Genomic DNA, 21,217 nt, shown 5'->3' on the forward strand with positions numbered 1-21,217 from the left:
TTTGTCGGATTCATGTTTGCTTAGGCTTTGGCCATAGTTCCAGATTAAATCTAATATTTTGTCAGTTTTACAGAGTATTCTATTTGAAGGTTTACCGAGGCGTACTACACACTCAGGGTTTTAAGAGGCAAGGCCAAGCGAGCAGCTAAGACTGGGTGTCAAACCTCAATAGTCGTTTGGTTTTGCCGACAAACCAAACTAACTAACTTTGGCCCCTAAAAGAACTGCTTTCCACACTGAGACTCATGCATTGTTTCAGCATCAAACCCCCCCACAAATGGACAGTAGCCTTCCTTCCTCGCTCACACACAAAAGCAGACCATCGCCCTCAATTTCCTATCGGCCCACAGTGGACCAAACATTACACGTTCTATCTGAAAACAAGAGAGCGTGGGACAAAGCTGGCAACAATAAGCCGCCTTCCTTATTTCCATCAGTTCAGCAAGGGCAAGCGGGAGCACACACACACACACACACACACACACACACACACACACACACACACACAATACCTGGCTGGAGAAGGAAGGTGACATCATTTCTCCACAATGAAATGACTCATTGTTCCCTATTTAGCTGTCAACTTCAAACACAGACAGTCTCAAAACAGAAGCCTTTGTCAGCAGAATGCAAAGATGATTTCAACCTGAAATGTGAACCAGAAGCCCGGGCTGTGGGTCACTCACACACACACACACACACACACACACACACAGGGTCCTCTCTATCAAAAGCCAGACTCGGCTTATGTAACCCAATCTATTTCTATATTAGATAAATCAGCCCAACAGTAAAGAGAGGCCGTTCACACAATCAATAAAGTAGGTCGGGTGGCGTGACATAATAAAGATTCACTTTGATCCCTGCTGGTGATACGCTGAGGATGTGGGGTTCTTTGTCTTTGAGGAAAAGCAGCTCCACAGCTTTGTGTTAGCGACATAGACTGGATGTTTAGCACCACCTGCTGGCCGAAAGGTGGACACCGCACCGCTGCGAGCACAGGTATGTTTCCTGCTGTGTGCCCCCCCCCCCCCCCCCCCCCCCAGCTGCAGGTCAGCTTATCTAAGAGGGGTAGCAGCTCACGATGACGCCACAGTCCTGTAAGGACTGAAACAGTGGATTTAATCTTGTAGGCACACGAAACACACAAGACACAGAAGTTATGGGATGCGTAGAAAAGTAAAAAGCCAAAATCACAGTTTGATTTAACAGCAGTAATGAAGGGGAATAAATGTGGATCTGAACTCAACAGCCGTCTTGCTTTGGCAGGCCGACAGTCTGCACTTTCCTACATTCGCTTGCTAAAGCATGAAGTAGATCCAGTGAATGCTTCATAGATTTGAATAAATCCTCAGCATTATCCAAGTAGCTGGGAACACTAGCATTGGTGTTTCCGATTATAGGAAAAAAAAGGAGCTTTCTTTTGAAGCCTGTTCTTGTTTTGAGAGATGAAGGCAGTTCCAATGCGAGAAACTGCAGAGAAACTGGAGATATCACACGATGGTGTGAGCAACTCTCTTCACACGACGGCGCTAACTGGCTCCAACCAGAATAGAAAGAGAAGTGGGAGGCCCCCGGTGCAAAACTGAGCAAGAGAAGAAGAACATCAGAGCCTTGTTTGTTTGAGGAACAGATGCCTCAGGTCCTCAACTGGCAGCCTCATTAAATGGTACCTGCACAACAGCAGTCTTAACGCCGAGAGTGAAGAGGAGAGAAAAGAAGATAATCTGAGACCGGCCAATGAAAGAAAAAGATTAGGACTGCAACTTGTCCATCACCTGTTCCTGACAAGAATGTTACATGAAGTTACTTTAATTTAGTGGCTGGATGGACACAAGGGGATCTGTTGATCATGTGATCTCTGGCCACTCAGCACACTGACTGTCACCGCCCACCATTGATTTTATGATTCGGAATGAAAAGTCTGGACAGTTACTGGATAAAGTGCCAGAACATTTGGTTTAGACATTGATGTTCCCCTTAAGATGAACCATTTGAACTTTGACCTTTTTCCTGTAGCTCCTTTAGTAGTGTTAGAAACTTTTTCGTCCGGTTCTTATATTGGCAGCTCAAGAACTCAACGGAGGTTTTCAGTCAGGTCTCACAAGCAGTTTATTCTGGTCACAGGTCACAGGTAAAGTACTCGCAGCGCTGGGCTCATGACGGACCCCGAGGGGCCGGTCAGAGGAGCCCCCTCTGGTGTGTGTGTCCCTCTGGTGTGTCCTGTCCTGTTCTGTTTCTGTTCAAACATCTCATGTTTAAATGCTTGTTGGATATCATAAAGTACGTAACCATTTCTGGTTAACTGTTTAGGTTGGTGCGTCACAGATAGCACCTTCCTGTAGTGATGTTATGGTAATCTAACAGTTGGATGTTGGTTGCAAGGCGTGTATCTATAATCTAACTTCAGAATATGTTTTGCACAACAAAAGCACTACAATCAAGGTCTGTCTGGTACATTCTGGAGGTCAGATTGACATATTCTGTTCACTCTCATGAGGAGAGAGTAACTTTATTTGAGAAGGCCTGAAACATTCTATGGTCATATTAAATTCTAATTCAACAGTAGGTCAAAATTTCCCTTTGTCCAATATTTGGATTATGACTAAATACCTGCAACTAATGACTTTCCCATCAATTTTCCCACTATACCTGCTAAACCTCAGCATGTTCGCATGCTGACCTGAGCTGTGCCAGTGTTCAGCCTCACAGAGCTGCAGATTCGTGTTCAAAGACCTGTCTAGGGATGGCGTTTAAGACCCTGTTTGGATATGTGGCATTCACTCGTTCCTACACAAATCAACATTAAAGGGTGCGGCAAAAACACGAGGACACTGTAAATGCACTCAACGCAAACATTCAGGCATGAAAAGGAGCATCTTTTCACAATTCAGTTTATTTCATAATGCCTTGCTCACTGACATATACTGTACCTCACTTCCCAATAACTTAGGAATCACCTAATAAACAGTGGGCTGGATGTGTGGTAGATGAATTCTCAGTCGACAGGAGCCTCGAGGGAAGATTCACTCCTGCACGGTAACGGCTTTAAAAGCGAGACTCGACGAGTCTGCACTTTTAAAAAAAAAAAACAGAATTTCTTAAAATGAAAACTAAAATTTTTGCACATGAACGGACAAAACACAGCGATTGTGCAAAAACACTTGATGGGATATGAGGCTAAGAAATAACACGTCACACCCGGTCCAGAGTACATGTCGTCATTCTGGATGGATGAAGCTGGTGGGAACATCATCAGCTCACTGACGTACAGCTTCCTCACTCCCCTCAGCAAAGAATTTCATTCAATTTGCATTACATGATAACTTATTATTATTATTTTTTTTTTTTATCTTGTATCCCCACTAAAATGTCACATAAAACAAGCACTTAAAATGCAGGCAACTTCTAAGGCAACATGTGAACTAAAAACAAACTAGATACTGTATAGGGAGCTACTGTATGAGCTCCTCTATTTTGTCCGCAAGGGCATTCCCAGACCAGATAAAATATGTCCTATTGCAAAAATGACACGAGAGCTATCATACAAAGTGAGCTACTGAATAGAAAAGACAAAAAAAAAAAACATCTACACGCAAAAAAAAAAAAACAATACTGAAGTCAAAAGAAAAGGGGAATCCACAGCCCCCCCGTATCTGCTATGGAAGCTAGTTGTGTTTTTTTTTTGTTTTTTGTAAGAGTATGAGGGGCAGATCATTACTGCAGCATCCAGGTTTACACAGCGGCTCCTTTCTCTGTGATGTCTGACGTTAAGTTCAACCCTCTCTGAACCGACTGCGTCAAAACCAGCGAGGAGATAAACCGGTGCGGTGGTCTGTGGGAGGGCTCATGCTCACACACTTAGAGAGGTTAGAGATAAATAGGTTGATTTAAGGGGTGTGTGTTTTGCATAACAGGGGTTTTCTATGCACGCGCTGGAGAACAGGTTTCAAACACCCTCGTTGCTCTCGAGATTCTGCGTATATTCTGCATTCTTTTTTTTTTTGCTGAAAAAGCCTCGGTTTTCACATTCTGGAGGACGGTGTGGCTGTCAGCGGGCAGCCCAGAGGCCCTGAGGGCGAACGTATAGGAAAACAACACAACCCACACTCGGCAGCCGGCTGTGTCGCTCGCGGGATGCGTCGCCGCTGTAGAAAAGGTCCATACCGGGGGCACAGCAGCAGAGTCTTTGGGGGTGGGGGGGTGGCGCGGGATGCGGCGCAGTGATTGTTTGGTCTGCGGTCACAGAGTACACTGTGAGGATGTGCAAATGTATGTACAGAGGATGTCATCTTTCCTGCTGGACAGAAGTGAGGGTCTACAATGCAACATGCAGGACCCAGCAAAGTGCAGGTCTCTTTAAAAAGCTGGACTGGGAAGAGTGTGTATGTATGTGTGTGTGTGTGTGTAGCACGAGAGTGTAGTGCTGTAGTGCTGGGATGATGAGGGGGGGGGTGGGCAGGGGGGATGGTAGCAGTCCATGTGTCTCTGTCTCATCACGATGTGCCCTGTCTCTTCTGTTGCTGGACCCGGATCAGCTCCAGCTGTTTTTTGCACTTCTGGTAGTATGTGGACAGACTCTTGTTCTCCTCCAGCAGCTTTTTGTGCTCCTGCACCAGACGGGACGTGTTCTGCTGGTCCTTCTCGTCTTGGTCCAGTTCAGCGATGAGCTCCTTTCTGCAAACAAGGGACACGAAGCAACATTAACCCCCCGAGTCCACAAGTCAAATGTAAAATTCCCTGACTTCTCCATGACTTTCTACGACTAAAAAATGTACTTTTGATGACCTATGAAGGCCTATTTCTTTTTATTTTTTATATTGTATACTAGTCTTATGTTATATTATTCTTTTAGATTGTACATATTTTATATATTGTTTCTGTTTTTACTTTTGTTTTTGTGCCTTAAGTGTTGGTTGTCTTGCTGCCTGTACTGCTGCCGTGACAAAGTCATTTCCTGTGAAGGATCAATAAAGGAACTATACTTACTTAAAATAACATTAAATAAATGAATGAATGAATGAACACACTTTAGATTAGACCTCAGTCTTTAGCACCTACTTAGTCCTTGTATCCATCACATGTAATCACAGCTAGAGGGGGAACTGAGCACCAGTCAGAACACACCTGGAACGGTAAACCTAATATTACCTCTACACTTCATGCAATGTAGGGCTGACATGAGGCCTCAGCAGTCCGAGTTAGTCGGGTATCTTCCAAAGTCCGTTTAGTAGAGCTGTCCCTCAGGTGTTGGAGCCGATCCGGGAATATTTTAAAGGAACATACTGGCTAAAGTCAAGCTGAACTACACTGTGTGTATGAAAACTCAGTGTCTGAACTAACACACGAATAAGGTTGGCAAAATACACAGATTCCCTGCAGCTCTTAGGCGAACACATCTGTAATCTATGTCCTCTCTCTGTCATACTTAAGTATGAAAAACCCTTTTCTGTGTTACCATCCCCCTGCTGCACCGTAGCAAGCCAACACTAGCCGCTGAAGCACAAAGAGAGGATCTTGGACTAAACCTGAATCTGATATCTTTGATTTGATTAACTCGGACTGCCGAAGCCTCGCGTCATCTTCCGCTGAACTTCCTAATTCATTTTTACATAGAGGGGCTGTTATACTTTACTTGGAAGTAGACGGAACCCTATTCGATCTGTAGCATCTAGTGCATACTGCAGACAATTAGCACGCGGTATAGGAGTGGCGTTAGCAAGTGAGTGAGCCACAGCTGGCTGAAGTCACAGAGTGTTTCGGCAAAGTTCATCCTTGAGCAAATCCACTGGCAACACTTTGGAATAAACAACTTCCCCCCCAAAAATAACACAGGGGTCAACTTGACATTTAGATTTGCTACCTACATTTGAGTAAAGAAGCAGACCTTCTTCTAGACCTGCACCATCGCTATGCTCACAGGGATGTTATAACAAATGCTTGACCGTCGTCAAACAGAGGAGATTTTGAGGAACAAATGCTGATCCTGTCCAGCCGACTCGTCCATGCTGTATAAATATAAGAAGTCAAACATGGTTGTTCATGGTTGCTCATCTTCTGCAGCTACTGCCTTGGATTTGTCGGCTAAATTTGATCATTTGGCTTTCTGTAAACACACACACACACCTCCACAAAATGTCTTTCTCATGAAAAGTGGCCTTGCTATGGCCCTGTTTGTTCTGCCCGGGATCTTCCCAGGATGCGCCGTGCTTTGGTTTGGGTTTGGCGAGGCGATTCACCGCCCTCCTAAGCACAAATTGACAACAAGATGAAAACTGGCAGCTTTGTGAAGTTGGACCTACTTTCTCTGGATCAGCAGGGCGATCTCAGTTTGCACTTTCAGGTATTCTTGCGCCATCTTGCAGTGCTGCTCAAACACGGCCATGGACTCTTTGGAGTTGGGGCAGGGGGCAAGTGGCTGGAAATGAACGTGCATGTTGCTGTTAGTTAACTTCAAAATGTTCTGCCCTGCTCGCTGACACTGCCGATGCGTGCTTATATTCAGTAAATTAGGAAAGCTGATTTGATGAAGCTTTTATCTGACAGTATCTCAATGGAACCACAGACTAGTTGTGTGTCATGCTGTTTGCTGGAGGCCGAGTGGCTGGTGTACCTGCAGCTGGTGATCCAGGGTGAGATAAGCCATGGGAATGGAGTTGTCTGAGCCGTTGGTGTCTGAGGAAATGACAAAAAAAAAAAAAAAAGAGTGTAAGGGCTGTTTCTTTTTTTCTGACTGCACATGAACAGTGTCAACAGTCCACCAAAGGTCTTTCTTCAGAAATAACCCCGACTGCCCCCATCGCTTGGGGCTGACCAGAGGTGATTAACACTGTACACAACATCTTTGGTGCAGCCAGACAGATTTACAACATCTGGCCATAATGACACTGATGCTGTTACAGCCAGAAGGTTTAAAGGGTGACGAACAGCAGCGGCCTGCTTCTATCAATCACCTGAGGTGTAAAATTCAACCTTCACTTATTCCTCTAAATCATGGCGTCAAACACATGGACCTGTGCGGTAAAAGGAACCAGAAAACATGGTTGTAGGGAGGTTTTCACACCTAATCTGTTTAGTACAGTTCAGAGGAAGTTGTTTCACTATTGGGTTCAGCTTATTTAATCTGGTGTGAAAGTTACCTGTGACATTGTGGTGAGGGCCGACCACAGGTACACATTTTCTCACGTGCTGTTCCACAAACAGTATGCAAACTGTTTCTAATCAAAAGGTGAGTGAGATGTAGACCTTGTCTGTACCTGGCACTCTCAGCCATGCTTTTAGCTGTCTGCCTCTTTGTGTCTCTTTAAGTTTTGTCTAGTTGTCTCATTATGTCTGTTACGAGGAGAGAGAGCACTGTCGATGTTCGATCTTTTCTTTTACTGAGTGCTTCATATTGTCTCATTCACTCTGTTGATTGCGCCGTGGCAGCAGAGTTCTGTGGAAAAGATGCCACGGGGTACCTGTGGGGTCGTCGGGGGAGAAGTAACCTCTGCTGCTCGTCTTGTCAGGTGGCATCATTCTCACACTGGGACTGGAGGACCGGCTACTGTTCCTGCTCCCCTGCAAGAGGAGACGAACGCTGTCAATCAACTGAGACACCAGTCACGGCTTCTGTGTGTTTGAAGTCTCCTAATGATGCACATGAGCCGAGTTAAGCTTGGTGATTTGGGATTTCTGTCAGCATCAGGAGTCCGTGTCAGCTTGGTGGAGGTGAAACCCACCTCCACAACCTACATTACAACTGTTGAAAGTACAGCCTGTTGAATATAGTCCGTTACTTGCCTTACAGTGAAATACAACTAGCGAAATGTAACCTTTGAAGAAGAATGAATGAAAATCCAAAATATGTAAATATTAGTCTAAAATGGAACAGGATGATTCTGAAAGAACACATACCATGAAACCATAAGTTAATCCAGTGTTACCAGCACCCAGTGTTTCAGGGCGTCTCTCTAGATGCCAGTCTGGGAAATGGCAAAGAATCAAAAGCAACTTCACACAAACACGACTCCATGATCAATGGCACTGTCACACCACCGGGAATCCGAAGGGTAAGCTGATCCCACAGGCAGCGCGGAACAATTTATCTTCTTTAGCAACAGTATTCTTTGCACAAACCTCTTTGCGGTGAACTCTAAATGAACTTCTGACTGCGCGGAGCTGTGGGGTTTTCCACTAAACAAATGGAGACAAATGTTTGGGAGAGGCAGGAGAAGTGCTCCGAGCCGATGGCTGTGTTTTGAGGAGGCAGAGCCGTGCTGTTCCCGCGCTAATGTCTTCATCTTCTCGGAATAGACGTATCAAACGCGTATCAGACTCGATGACACTTTCTCCCCGAGGATTTCGCTCTCTTGACAAATGCGTCAAATGTTTTTGAAAGATGGCATCAGTCAAACATACACCAGGCTTCACAGGAGGAAAGGAATAATGAGAATAAAAAAAAAAAACAAACATACAGTAGAGAAGTAGAGAAATAAAGCTCACTGACAGGGTGGAATTACATAAAGATCTGTGCATCGTCAATCTTTGAATCATGGGTGTTTATTAGCTCCCATCCTACGTAAATAAAAGTCCAATGGAAATTACCAAAGTCATCCCCTCGTGCTGTCAGAAATAACATCAAAGTGATTTTCATATTTTTCATCACTGAAAGGAAATAAGGTCTTTGGAGATGTACCAGAAACCCTCCTGAGTGAGACGGGCTCTGTGTGTGTGCTTGACTGACAGCTGATTTATAGTCAAACAAACATCAGTCCCGCTGCGATGCCTACCGCACAGGTTTTGATTTAGAGCCCCACGACGAATGATCGTACGCGCTGATAGGACTACTGCATATGGGCCATAACTACATTTCCGCCCCCCCCCCCGAAGCAACTGTGCTTTCATTCCCTCGTTCACTTTGTGATGGGAGGGCTGCGCGCATACTCAAAGAACTGGAGTTCCATCTTGGTAACTTCTGTTTCATTTCCTCTTTCGAAAGTGAATCGGAAACTACGGTCATACCATATTTTCTGTTGGTCTTCATTGTGACGGGCGGGTGAACTGAGCAACCACCCCAGCAGCATCAGAGCAACATAAGCAACCCAACCAGTTCTAGTGGTCCCCTGTAAGACTTAATGCATACAGTGGAGCTGTAGAGGTGGAAATGTTTTATCCAAATAAACTTGAAACACAATCTTATTTTTATAATGGAACAAAAAAAAAACACACACAGCTTTCTTCCTCAAACTGGAACTCCACAGACCCTCTGCGATCTAAAAGTAATGTTTGAGTGTGACTTCCTTACCTGGTTGGATTCTGTGTTGATACCCGGCAGATCCTGTACAGACCGGCGTCTCTGAGGCTCGCATGAGGCTGTGGACAGAGAGGAGGAGGCGTGAGACCCCAAAGAGCGTGCTGTGATAGTGATGGTGGGAGATTGGTGCCTGTGTTTACTTGAGGGATATCCAGACCTACAGAACCATACAGGGACAGCTGCACAGGATTTAACCCCTTTATGTCCTGGCCTGTCAACATGTTTCTGTGGCATGGTTGGAACGTGACCAGAGCGCTAAACAGTGCACAGCAAACACACACACACACACACACATCATGATAGACCAAACCTATCCACAGCAACAGCTGAGCATACTTGTATGACAGGTTGCCGCTGACTAGCTGGTTTGGGTTCGGGGCAGGTGGCGAGGTGAGGTCGCAGACATGTAGAGTGACTGCAGTCAAAAGATAGACCTGCTTTTACAGCCGCAGCTTCGTGTCAAGTTACACGTCATGCAGAATTATCACTGCTGTCGAGTAAAGGATTGGATGTGTTCAAAATGTCAGCTTTTCAAGAAGTAATGAGGCCTTCTTCTGACTTCAAAAATCATGGCCTTTTGAGTTCCTATTCTTTTCAATCCACTGTGCAGTGTTGCTCTCAGGATTAGATCACGTTCGTGGTGGTAGCTGACTGGTATCTCCACAATGAAATAATCATTTATTTTTTTAAATAAGAATTTGGTTCATTAACTTTTAAATAGTACAAAAAAATAGAGTGTTAATATGTGGCGGTCAGTGTGGATGTGGCAGCTGTCACAAATAAACCAATGGTGTGGGAAACACTGCGGTATATAAACCTCCCAGGTTTCACATTCTAGCAATATGCAACATGATCGAGTCATTTCTTTCACAGTATGTGCATTCTGAAACGATCTGAAATTGATCAAGTTGATACTAGCGCTTCAGAGCTTGCAAACACTTCAGAAGTGATACAGATGCCAGAGATTATCTGGCGGGACTAACTACAAGCTCCGTCTCTGGCACAAAGAAGAAACAAAGCACGAGGAAACGCGTAAAACAAGAAGCACTGCAAAGGGAACACAAAGCACTTGCTGCACTGTGTTGAGTGGAGCTCTCTGCTGCACCTCTAAGGTCTTTGTCATGCAGCTCAATTGGATGTTTTCTAAATTTGGGCAAATATTTTACTTAATTTTAATGAAACAGATTGAGTTTTAATGGAATTGGTCTAATGTCCAAATAAGTCAAACATATGCATGCCAGTTCTGGAGTTGCTGCTTGACAGCAGGGGTGTAACTGTACATAACGTTTTGTTTGGTATGCAACTTCTTTCGGAGTGCTGCATCAGATTAGCCTGTCAAACTTACTTACAAACTACTTACTACTAATACTTTAGAATGATGGCCATAACATGCCAGCCGTTGGTTAAAGTGTGAAACCTGCCTGGAAAGCTTTGGCCGTTGGACACTTTAGATCCATCTATCTAGATCTAATTGATAAATGCACTTTGACATACTGTGCAGCGGTGTTCCATATGCTTGGCCAGCTATAACTACAGCTGTCCACTGACAACCCTCGTATTTTTCAGCTCTTGATCGTTTTTTTTTCTGTGTAAATGAATTGTCTGTGTGCATTTTTACAAACTTTATTGCCTCAAAATCGCCCACTGAGGAACGAATAAAGTTTGAATCGAAAGGATTAACTGTCTGTTTGCTATATTTCCTACTCTGATTAGCCCATGGGTGTCTCACACATTGTTGTCAGGGTGACAAACGCATATGAAACTCATGAAGCAATGAAAGTTACATACAGATATGAGAGTCACAGGAACACTGACACAGTAAACTGTGTTCCATATTGTCGGGAGCTGTTAGTGCATGTGAAGAGTGGTCTAACAACTCTCTGCGCAGCTTAATCTGTGGTCATTTGGTTTATCCTGCTGCACTGAAAATGTACATACCAAAGTGAGTTTTGTACTCCGTTACACCCCTGTTCAATGGCCAACAGGGATTTACATGCTGGGGAAAAGGCCTGATGTCCAGGTGTGCACATGCAATTATGCACACGAGATACTTTTGATACCATGAACAAGCCGACTCCTCTAGTCACTGGATTAAATGTTAAACTCATTCAGTGTGTCTCACACGGTTCCAAAATAGAGGCCTTTCCTGACATCCAGAGCTGTCCCCATTCCTTTCAACCGAATCTTGTAATAATAGCTCTGACCCTCAATGTGACAGAAATTAATCAAAATGACTTTTTCAAAGTTAATGGATGTAAAGAGAGCAAGAGGGGGTGAAAAAAAGAAAAAAAAAAAAAAAGTTGCCACGCTTTCTCTTTGTCCTCTATGCATGAAAGGCAAGGACGAGCTCAAATGCAGAGAATTGGTGCACTGATTTACTCCTGTTATCCATGATCTACACTGTAGACTCTACAGCAGCCAAGCCAGAGAGATGACAGGGAGGACAGGACCATGAGTTAGGAGGCTTATCTCATCTGAGTCATCTGATCAAATATATCATACACTGATTGGATTTCCTGAAGTCATCTACAGATTATTGATACAGGTGATGGAAAGACTCATCAGCCTCTGAGGAAACTTAATTAGTTGGAAGTAGCTTTGGAGTAGAACAGGTAACACCAGATGAGAATATTAACTCATGTTCTGCGTCTGCCAACTAAATATCTCACATAGACAGAAAGACATGAGGCCACCCTGATGTGTATTACTCCAAGACCAACTAAATTATAGAATTTTTTTTGTGATAAACTGCCCTAAGACATGCAACCAATTCAATATGAATGATGAATCATATGGAGTGACACACAGGAAAGGGGTCATGTCAAGAGCACAGCAACCCACAGACACAGCCAGGCCAGCTCCAACCAGTCACCAGGAAGCCCAGTGGCCCCGTGATACCTGTGACGACGATCTTGGGGACATCCAGAATGGTGCCGAATGACGCTGTTTTACGGTGGCCTCGTTTATACTGGGGGCGTGCTGCGAAAACACACACACATACAGCTGCAAACACAACAAGCATGCAGACTAGGACAGACTGGGAGCCCACGGTTGGACTGGAAAATGCGGGCCATACACATGCAGAGCATACAGTGTGTACGTGCAAGGGCAGCATGCACGCCGTCCGCGCCGCGTAGACCGCCAGCAGCCGCCGCACTGCTTCTCTCAGCACAGATAACAGTAGACATTGAGCTCAAATGCTGGAGAAAATCTAAAGGCAGGAGCTCTGTTGATTAAAATTACATTCCAGTCTGAAAAAATAAAGAGCAACAACAAAATCGCTGACATGAACTCCCGTTCAAATGAAAACCGTGCGTGGATCTCCTGAGGTCTCAGGTGAGTGCGCTGCTTCCTGTCAGAGCCTAAAGGAGAGGACGGTTGACAGCTGGGTCTGACGGGGTTCACATGAGGAATCAATCACCTCAAAAGGAGGAAAGCACGCTTATGGACTTGGAAGGGAACAAGACTCACCTCGACAACAACACTGCATGCCTTTCATGTGCAACTTTTCTTATTAAACAGGATAAATTCAACAGAAATCATGAGAGCATGCCAGTTTGCTTTAATCGGCTCCTCTTCCGCTCGCCTTTCATGTGTTGCTTTGCGCCGCGTAATGTCTGGCATTACCTGCGGGTGCAAATGGCATCTTGGGCTCCAGCTCTGACAGGTCAGCACTCATTCTTTTGCTGTCAGACGATGTCAGGCACTGCGTTCGTGCAGGCAGGCTCTCAACACTGCCCCCCCTGGACAGAGGCAGAGTCCTCAACGGGTCTCCCTGATGGAGCAAAATAAAACGTTAACTACGGAAGCTTGTTTTCTTCTGGAACTATATCTATTATTACAGATACAATTTCGACAGTTTTGATCAAAATTAAGAAGAATGGAGAACTTTTTTTTTTTTTTTTTACCTTTGGCTTAAAGTGATGAGCAAACTGAGGCGTTATCTTGATAGTATCGTTGCTCCCTTGTGAATCGCTGTGCTCCATGTTTGCGTCGCTTCTGTTGCTCGTGCTGGTGCCTGTACAGTCCACATATGAACCTGTTAGACACAGGACAGGAGAGAGCGTGTACAGGCTTCGTGCTTTCTCTATTGCAAGCTTTGACATTATTCTTTGTGGTGTTTTCTGGTAGTGTTTGATGGCTCACAACACTGAAAACATTAAAAAAAAACTCAAAATAATTGAAGCTAATTGAGTAATGTTATACAGACAAACTTAGAGATTTGAAATAGATTGATAGGTTCCCACAGATTCAGTGCCAGGTCTGGACATTCACTAAACAACAGACTTCTGTCCACTCTTGTCTGCATTAGTGTTGCCACTAGAAGTGTGATTTCCATCTTGTGGGCTGTAAATCAGTTTAATGGTTTGTAAATCAGACACACATTTAAATCACGAGACTTTAAGTTACCTAAAAACCTAAATTTTACTCATTTCATTCTGCACAGGGAAAATCATATTTTTTTCCAGACATTTACTACCTCAAATTCTGAGATGAGGTAGATTTTCTCAGCTAATACATATGTAATCCATAAATAGGGGTTGCACCAATAAAGGAAACTAAATATAAATGAATGGAGAATAATGCATTTTCCTCCCACATCCTTCTGTGTTGATAAGCATTGACAACATTTGCTTTTAACATGAACTTCCTGTACTGGTGCATCCCAAACAGTTCAAGGGGACTCTTGTACCTGTACTTGTTGCGGAGTTGCTCTGTCCCTCATCTGAATACTGGTAGGGATATTGCAGGGGTTCATCGGAATCTGGGAAGTACTGCATACAGGGGGAAAAAACAGAATGAAAGGGATTTGACAAACAGTAAAGACGTTAGGACTTTCATTCCTAAAAGATACACCTAAAGATCCAAGCTCACTCTGTATGAAAGAGTGGGGTTAACTCAAAGATAAAGCACCGTCATGCCTTGATCTTGTAACAAAAAGCTACGTGCAGCCAGGCTGTAGTCTCGTGACCCATTTCGAGGACCCATAAGATGAGTTAGAAACGTAAGTAACAATATGCTGAAGCAAAGGTTCAAATGTTCATCAGTTCCATATCTGGAAATTGGTCATTGTGGAGGATGGAGGTTGTGGTGCTGTTTAACTGCATTGCATTATACAGGCAGGTGTTTCTGATATTTTGTCCACTGAATTTCTTTCAATGAGGACAGCTTAAATAACAGAAACACCAATCTGTATAATACGAGGCATTTTGAATCAACGCCCCTCTGAAATTAGAACCTATAGGAGGATTTAGTGCAAGTCTATTGTTTTAGACAGCATTAGAGTCTGTACTGTAACATTATCTGTGTCATTCATTTCCTGGCTCTGATCTTATTTTAATTACATAGAGGAAGAGATGAAACAGGTGGGAGGGAGGGAGGGACGTGTAGCAAAGGGCCATGGGCCGGAATCAAACCCGGGCCGCTGCTGTAAGGCCTAAGCCTTAATAGTACGTGCTCTACCAAGTGAGCCACCAAAGTGCCCCCCAGGTCTGTCTTTAATGAAAGCCTAACAGGGAGGGGTGATTACCTTCATTAGATGAGTCATGATCTTCACTATCTCCTCCATGGAAGGCCGCTGAGAGGGGTCTTTAGACCAGCAGCGAGTCATCAGACTCTCAATGGGCTTGGGCAAATTTTTGATTAAAGGAGGTCTTGTGCCTAAATGTGGAAAAATAAGAGGAAAATAAAGTTAATGCTCTCACAGAGTCAAAGGAACAAATAACTGTTGGCGTCCCAGCAGACAAGCAAAGAAATATTGCGAATTTATGCTAAATCCCCTGTATCCTGCTGCTCTAGTCAGTAATGACCCTGGCAGGCACATTCAGTGGTGAAAAATATTAAACTTGTCCTCTGGTATTATTAGTGTCCCATTAGTATTCTCCTCCATCCATCTCTGGATTAGAATATACAGCAGGGAGCGCTGCACAGGTGAACATGCCTTTTAGCTGCTCTCTTCTCCCAGACTCTTAACTTTCACAGTTTCCACAGCAGGCCTGGCAGGGGAGGCATGTCTGAGGACTCGGCGGCTGGCAGCTGGATGTGGCCTTTGCATCCTCCAGCTCCAACCCAAACACAAAAACACACGCGGCGACTCACCGTTGTGCACGGCCCACATAATGCGAAAAGCTGGTCCTCCAATTTCATCAAAGGGCTTCCTGCGAGTGATCACCTCCCAGAGAATGATCCCCCAGCTGAACACATCGCACTTCTCGCTGTAATTGCTGCCTGCAACGACAGAAGAACTTAGGTCCTTTTCAAACAGGGTGAAACAGGCTCAGTTTGACATTTGCTGACTGACTGATAAATGTAATTCTCTGTGGCGCATTTGAGATGAGAGCATGGATGCGCCTGGGAAAACACTGCAGCTTTTGTCTCATCTCCGCTGTCGGGGGAGGAGGAGGAGGATGAAAATGAGGGAGCAATTTTTACCAAAGAACAGCTCCTGTGTTGCTTAGTTATGCTGCTTAATTACTGAGCCTGTTATTGCAGAATTAAAGTGTACATCACACACCTATTCTGAAAAGTTGCTGCGCTGAGGCGTTCTGATAGCATTTTACGCTGACGCAAATTACTTGCACGGGGTTCAGCGGGAGGGCAAAAGTGAGCTGTTTAATTGCACTGGAGTCTTGTAAGTTGCCTCCAAAAACAAGATAATGACTGCAGCTTAATTCATCGTTCCTCCTAACCCCCTTGCCAAGAACACGTCTCATCATGTAGAAATACATTAGGCTTCTGGCTGAATGAGAACACAAATTCTACACAGTCGTCTCCCGAGGGAAATAAAGCCACCAGCATCACTCCATTCATCTTCTCACTGTGCTTGGGAGACAACCATTAATAAAGCAGGAAGGTAGGGCTGCTGATGATGAATCAAGAATTGATGCCTCCATGCTGGGAGCGCTAAGCTGCCATTAAGGTGACAAAACAAAAAGTTGGCTGAAAGAAAGAGCACAACGAAATGGATAAGCCCGATTCACTGGATCGCGGTGATCCTATGGGCATTTATAGAAACCAAACAGTGAGAGGATACATGAATACGCTTTTTAGATTAAGAAAAAAAAAAAAAAAAGAGCCAGGGCAGGTATCCTAAACTCTTCAACTACTTGGAATGCCACTCATACTTGCCTTCAAATACTTCTGGGGCCATCCATGCTGCACTTCCTTTGTTGTTGGTCATGTGGGTCTGAATGTCGCATGCTGTTCCAAAGTCACATATCTTCAGCACGGTGCCACCTGCCACTAGAAGCAGACTGAGACAAAGAAAGCAAAAAAATAAAGCCCATTAGAAGCTGACAATACTTTGAATTTGAAATAAGTCAAAGCTTCGCCGCTTGTGTGAGTGAAGAAACGGCGCTGTAACCAACTACAGGAGCAACGTACATGCTAAGAGAGTCATTTCCTACCTTTCTGACCTGTGACGACATGTTTTATTTCCCACTTTAATACATCATCTACACACAAATTGCACATCGCGTTTTCATTTTAGCACAATCTCATCCAAGTACAGGTGGGGGGGTAACACTGGAAGAATCATTAAGAGTATACACATAAATTAAAGGTACAATAACCCAGAGTTGACAATTTGTCACAATGCATGACCTCGTTATTCCTAGAAACTCCACAACAGTCCTCTAGGAAACAGACAGCTGGTCATTCCCAGAGAGTCCTGCCAGGAGCCTTCATTCCACCAGAACAGACTGAACAACCTCTGGGATCTAATCATCCTTCAGTCACACTATGCTACTGTGTGTTTACACTGATAACACAGCACAGCTTTAAAACAATGCAAGGGGCTGCCTTGGTGCCTTCAGGTACTACTGTAATAATGGAATATGATCCGCCGAGTCCAGTAGAACAGCGACAGATCCTTCCATCAGATGTCAGAAAACACTGTATGGCAGTTAAAACTATGAGAAAGGACTTTAAAACGCTCACAAATCCAATAATTTTTTCCTTTGATGTAACAGCCAAGAATTTCAAGTAACCTACTAGGACGTTTTTTTTGCCTATGCGGTGCCTTTAGCTTCGACTTTTCACCACCATTGCTCTGTGCCTGATCCCCCACTGTGCTATTGCAGTGGTCTCATTGCAATGAATGAAGGGTACGATGAATGGAGGAAATGATAAATAATTTGAATACAGACAGAACCTTTACACGGAGTGGAGGGGAGTATCAAAGTGCTCTGATTTAACGTTAAAACACAGCAAGAAAAGTGAAGTAGTCTTGCTAAACTTTAAATATATATGATAATAATAAACATGCAAATAAGCAGGTACACGCTCTTAAAGAGCTTGAGAGAGAAGTTCAAAGCCAGCCTACTTTAACACCTCTGCATACCTGTTCACGCCTGTTTAGGACACAGTCACTCTGCATGTGTAGATGTAAAGATTTTGCAACATGGGGAACTGCACAGTTGTAATCAAGTGGCTTGCAGTACTGTGCTCCTCAAAAAAAAAAAAAAAAAAGTTCTACATCTAAATCACAATATCAGACAGTCCACACCAATAGAAAAGTAAAATATTTGTTGAACAGCACGGACTAATTCAAACAGTTTAAAGGAAACCACAAGGCACTTTGTTGGCACAGTGAAACAGGAGAGACAAGAAGTGTGTGAGGTGAGGAGGAGCATACTTGGGTGGCTTGAGGTCCCTGTGAATGAGAGCCTTTGGTTTCATGCCATGGAGATAGGCCACGCCCTGGGAACACTGAAAACACCAGCTCATGGCATGGGAAGCAGTGTAATAGGGGAGGGGTTCAGCACCATGCAGCACTGTGGACAAGAGAGCACTGTCACAACCACCACCACGGACAATAAACCCCACACCGTCATACACATACACACAGGCCTGACTGCCCTTTTCTTCTAGCTTCTTCAACTAGTTAATTCCAGGAGAATACATGGTTCCAAAACCGTATTCACAGCTCAGCTGAATCACATCAAAGTTACTGTATTAGTGCAACTCCCAGGAGTAACTTTGATAGAGATTCAGCGACTAGGGAGAAGTCCCATACTGAAGAACTCACATCCTGGAGAAACTAAAGCCTGCCGGTCTGAACCTTTTGGCTGTTCTAACCACTGATGTGTTACAGTATGAAACACTCATGCATACATCAAGTACCTGAATTACATGGGACGATTCGTTTAGAACCGAGAAGCCCCTAACCGCATGTCGCGACAACCAAATTGAATTGATTGCAGTTTACCGATTGGGCCTGATTTTTTTTTTTTTGTAGTTTTGGCCGTCATATCAACCAGTTATGACCACGCTGCTCTCACCAGTGCACTTGCTGAGACACACAGCGTCATGGCTACATCAACGTCCAAATGGAGCCAGAAACACAAGCAGTTGGACAATCAGACGGGTTGAAAACAAACCAACGCTTTAACCAAATTGTCCAGAAATCACTTTACTTATTTATCTATTTATTTATTCATTCCATGCAACTCTAAATGTAGCTAATAATCCCCTAATGTATATATGGTAGGTCAAAGTTAAATCAGCATGTCTTTCTGTTAGCTACGGTGGATGTTTATTAACTATGATTTGGGTATTAATTCTTTCAAAATAAAAGTCTTACATTACCAAGGATTGATTGAAAGGTTATATGTTGTTCTTGAGGTCATACGTAGAAAAACTCCATGATGCTGATTTTTGATGAAAGACTAGCACAGAGTGCATCTTTGACAAGACATTATAGTACCACTGCATGTTGTGGTGTGTCACGCCTCAATACCCCCCCCAAGTCCATTTGGATATTTAATGCAGGGACAGACAAGGTTCAACTGCATGACTAGAAGTGCAAAGTCTAATTGATAAAGGAACCGGACAAGTGACTGAGCATGCAAACACAGGGAGGGTCGACTGAACAGGGCTTCTTCTCATGTCTGTGCAAGGCTGCGTTCGCTACCAGCAAAGTGGAACAAATGCCGTCATCGGTAATAAAACAGTATTGTTCCAGGGTACCACACGTAGACTCACCATTGTACAATGAACCACCTTCGGCATATTCCATCACGAGGCAGACCTGAGTGGGAAAGAAGATGATCAGAATCTCACGGGTGCAAATGAACACACAAGCCTGTACTGTGTAGTATAGAGCATCACATGTAATAACGTTTAACTTACTGGACTATGGCAAGAGCCATACAACTTCACAATGTTCGGATGGTTCACGCGTGAAAGCTGCCGGAGCTAGAGATAGAGATGAAACATTATGCGCCTGCATGCACACCTTGAGTACACATGTTTATCACCCAGTCAGTCCAGTCATTAGAGGTAATCTACCTTGTTATCGCTGGTGGCATTCAATCAATTTAAACTTTGATGTTGCAGTAGTGACACAAACTCAAATGACAATACCTCAACGATAAAGGCTTTCCTCTCTGATTCACTTTCAATGGTCTTGATTGCAACATCTTTGCCTTTCCATTTGGCTTTGCAAACAACCCCAAAAGCTCCTCTCCCCACCACCTGCAAACGGACAGTTGACAAGAAGGACAATGTGTTTACGGGCATCTTCTGAGCCTTCACGAAAAAGCAGTAATCGAGCCCGACCAGTGACTGACCACACGGATAAACACGACCTACCTCCTCAACTTCAATATCCTCATAGTTGATTTCTTCAAACGGATATCCAGGAGGTGTTTCAAGTATGTCGGCGGATGGTAACGTTAGAGACATTACTAGCCAAGACGAGCTAGCAACTTACTGAGCAGAAAGCAAATTGCAGACAAAAAAAAAAAAGGACATGAGTGTAAATGACTTGTCACGGTTTAACTGAACATAAGGGTGCTTCAAAACATCTGTGACAGCGGCTCAACCGAACAACAAACCGGCGTGTGGGTACAGCCGGACATGGCTACACGTAAAGTAGTGAATACGTGAGAGAAGTGAACACACAGCCACACGGATAATTACATATTCTGTGGCGACCTGTCAACAACAGGTAGAGCGGCTGAACGTTAGCCTTGTGTCAGCTGGTATAATGCAGTCAACCAGCTGGATTACCGCGTAGCTTAAGTAGCACGGCTAACTGTAGCTGCCCTAACAACAAAACACCAAAAACATTTACGTGAGCACAAAGTTAGCTTCTGGCGTGTGGTAAAGCGACGTTACATGCCCATAGCGTCACTGTAGGCTGGTGCTGACCACAAGTCAGCATCACCATATCGCACTCGTAGGTAAAAAAGAAAACAAGCTACTCAAGGCCTACAGTGTATTAGCTAACCAGCTTGCGTTAGCTGGCTAGCCTGACTGCTAACGCTAGCTACCGACTATGACACATTAGCTTCAACAATCCCAACCCTTCGCAGTAGACTTGTCACCAGTGCCGGTTCTCTGGACATGGGGAGATTTTCTACTATTCATGTACGGAAAACCGAGGAATAGCGTCCATATTTTAAAAATAGTCTTTCTATATCCACTTGGCAGCCAGACATAACTTTTTCACAACTCGTCTAGCTGGCTTGCTAGGAGTGTATTTTTATTCTCCGCAGGAACAGCTCCATCAGGAAGTGTGTGCGCACTGCAATTGAGTCCCCTGCACACCGACCAGGAGCTGTCTTTCCATCTCTAAAAAAGAAATAAAAAAATAAAAAAAACAGTTGAATGTTGCAACTTTTTCAGGTGGGCTTAATTCACCACCCTGCATTTTTATAAGACTGTCTAAAATCTTATCCTGTGATTATTATGGCTGTCAGTATGATGTGGAGAGGTAAAAAAAAAGACATTTTCCTTTGAAATATAAGTGTAAAATGTAAATGTAAAATAGAAATACTCAAGTGAAGTACCTGACTAAAGTAATCACAATAATCAAGCAGTCATGGTTCTGATGACTGGTTTTCTTCATATTTCAGTGGCAACTCACAGGTTCCTTCCATCAAAAAGTCTTTATTGTCATTCTACTGCTGCAACAAC

The 21,217-nt window shown here is 44.0% G+C and overlaps 1 protein-coding gene across 4 annotated transcripts; it reads right to left on the reverse strand.

Annotated features, from left to right (window-relative positions):
• Nucleotides 1–2,877: 2,877 nt before the first annotated feature.
• Nucleotides 2,878–20,797, reverse strand: map3k7 (mitogen-activated protein kinase kinase kinase 7). Of its 4 annotated transcripts, none has more exons than XM_070849031.1 (18): nucleotides 20,605–20,797; nucleotides 19,889–20,004; nucleotides 19,661–19,771; nucleotides 19,427–19,492; nucleotides 19,280–19,325; nucleotides 17,931–18,069; nucleotides 16,420–16,548; nucleotides 15,395–15,519; nucleotides 14,826–14,956; nucleotides 13,989–14,070; nucleotides 13,204–13,313; nucleotides 12,923–13,070; nucleotides 12,194–12,274; nucleotides 9,287–9,354; nucleotides 7,461–7,560; nucleotides 6,614–6,675; nucleotides 6,303–6,418; nucleotides 2,878–4,677 (listed from the first exon to the last, which is right to left on the reverse strand). In XM_070849031.1, the coding sequence occupies exons 1-18, from the start codon at nucleotides 20,666–20,668 to the stop codon at nucleotides 4,497–4,499; spliced, it is 1,875 nt and encodes a 624-aa protein (XP_070705132.1). In that variant the 5' UTR covers nucleotides 20,669–20,797; the 3' UTR covers nucleotides 2,878–4,496. The 4 variants fall into 4 exon arrangements, with proteins under 4 accessions (XP_070705132.1, XP_070705129.1, XP_070705134.1 ...); XM_070849028.1 differs by having other exon boundaries at nucleotides 13,204–13,334; XM_070849033.1 differs by having other exon boundaries at nucleotides 13,204–13,334; nucleotides 19,889–20,008.
• Nucleotides 20,798–21,217: the final 420 nt, after the last annotated feature.

The sequence above is a fragment of the Pempheris klunzingeri genome, chromosome 18 (genome assembly GCF_042242105.1).
Source record: "Pempheris klunzingeri isolate RE-2024b chromosome 18, fPemKlu1.hap1, whole genome shotgun sequence".
NCBI classification, from domain to species: domain Eukaryota; kingdom Metazoa; phylum Chordata; class Actinopteri; order Acropomatiformes; family Pempheridae; genus Pempheris; species Pempheris klunzingeri.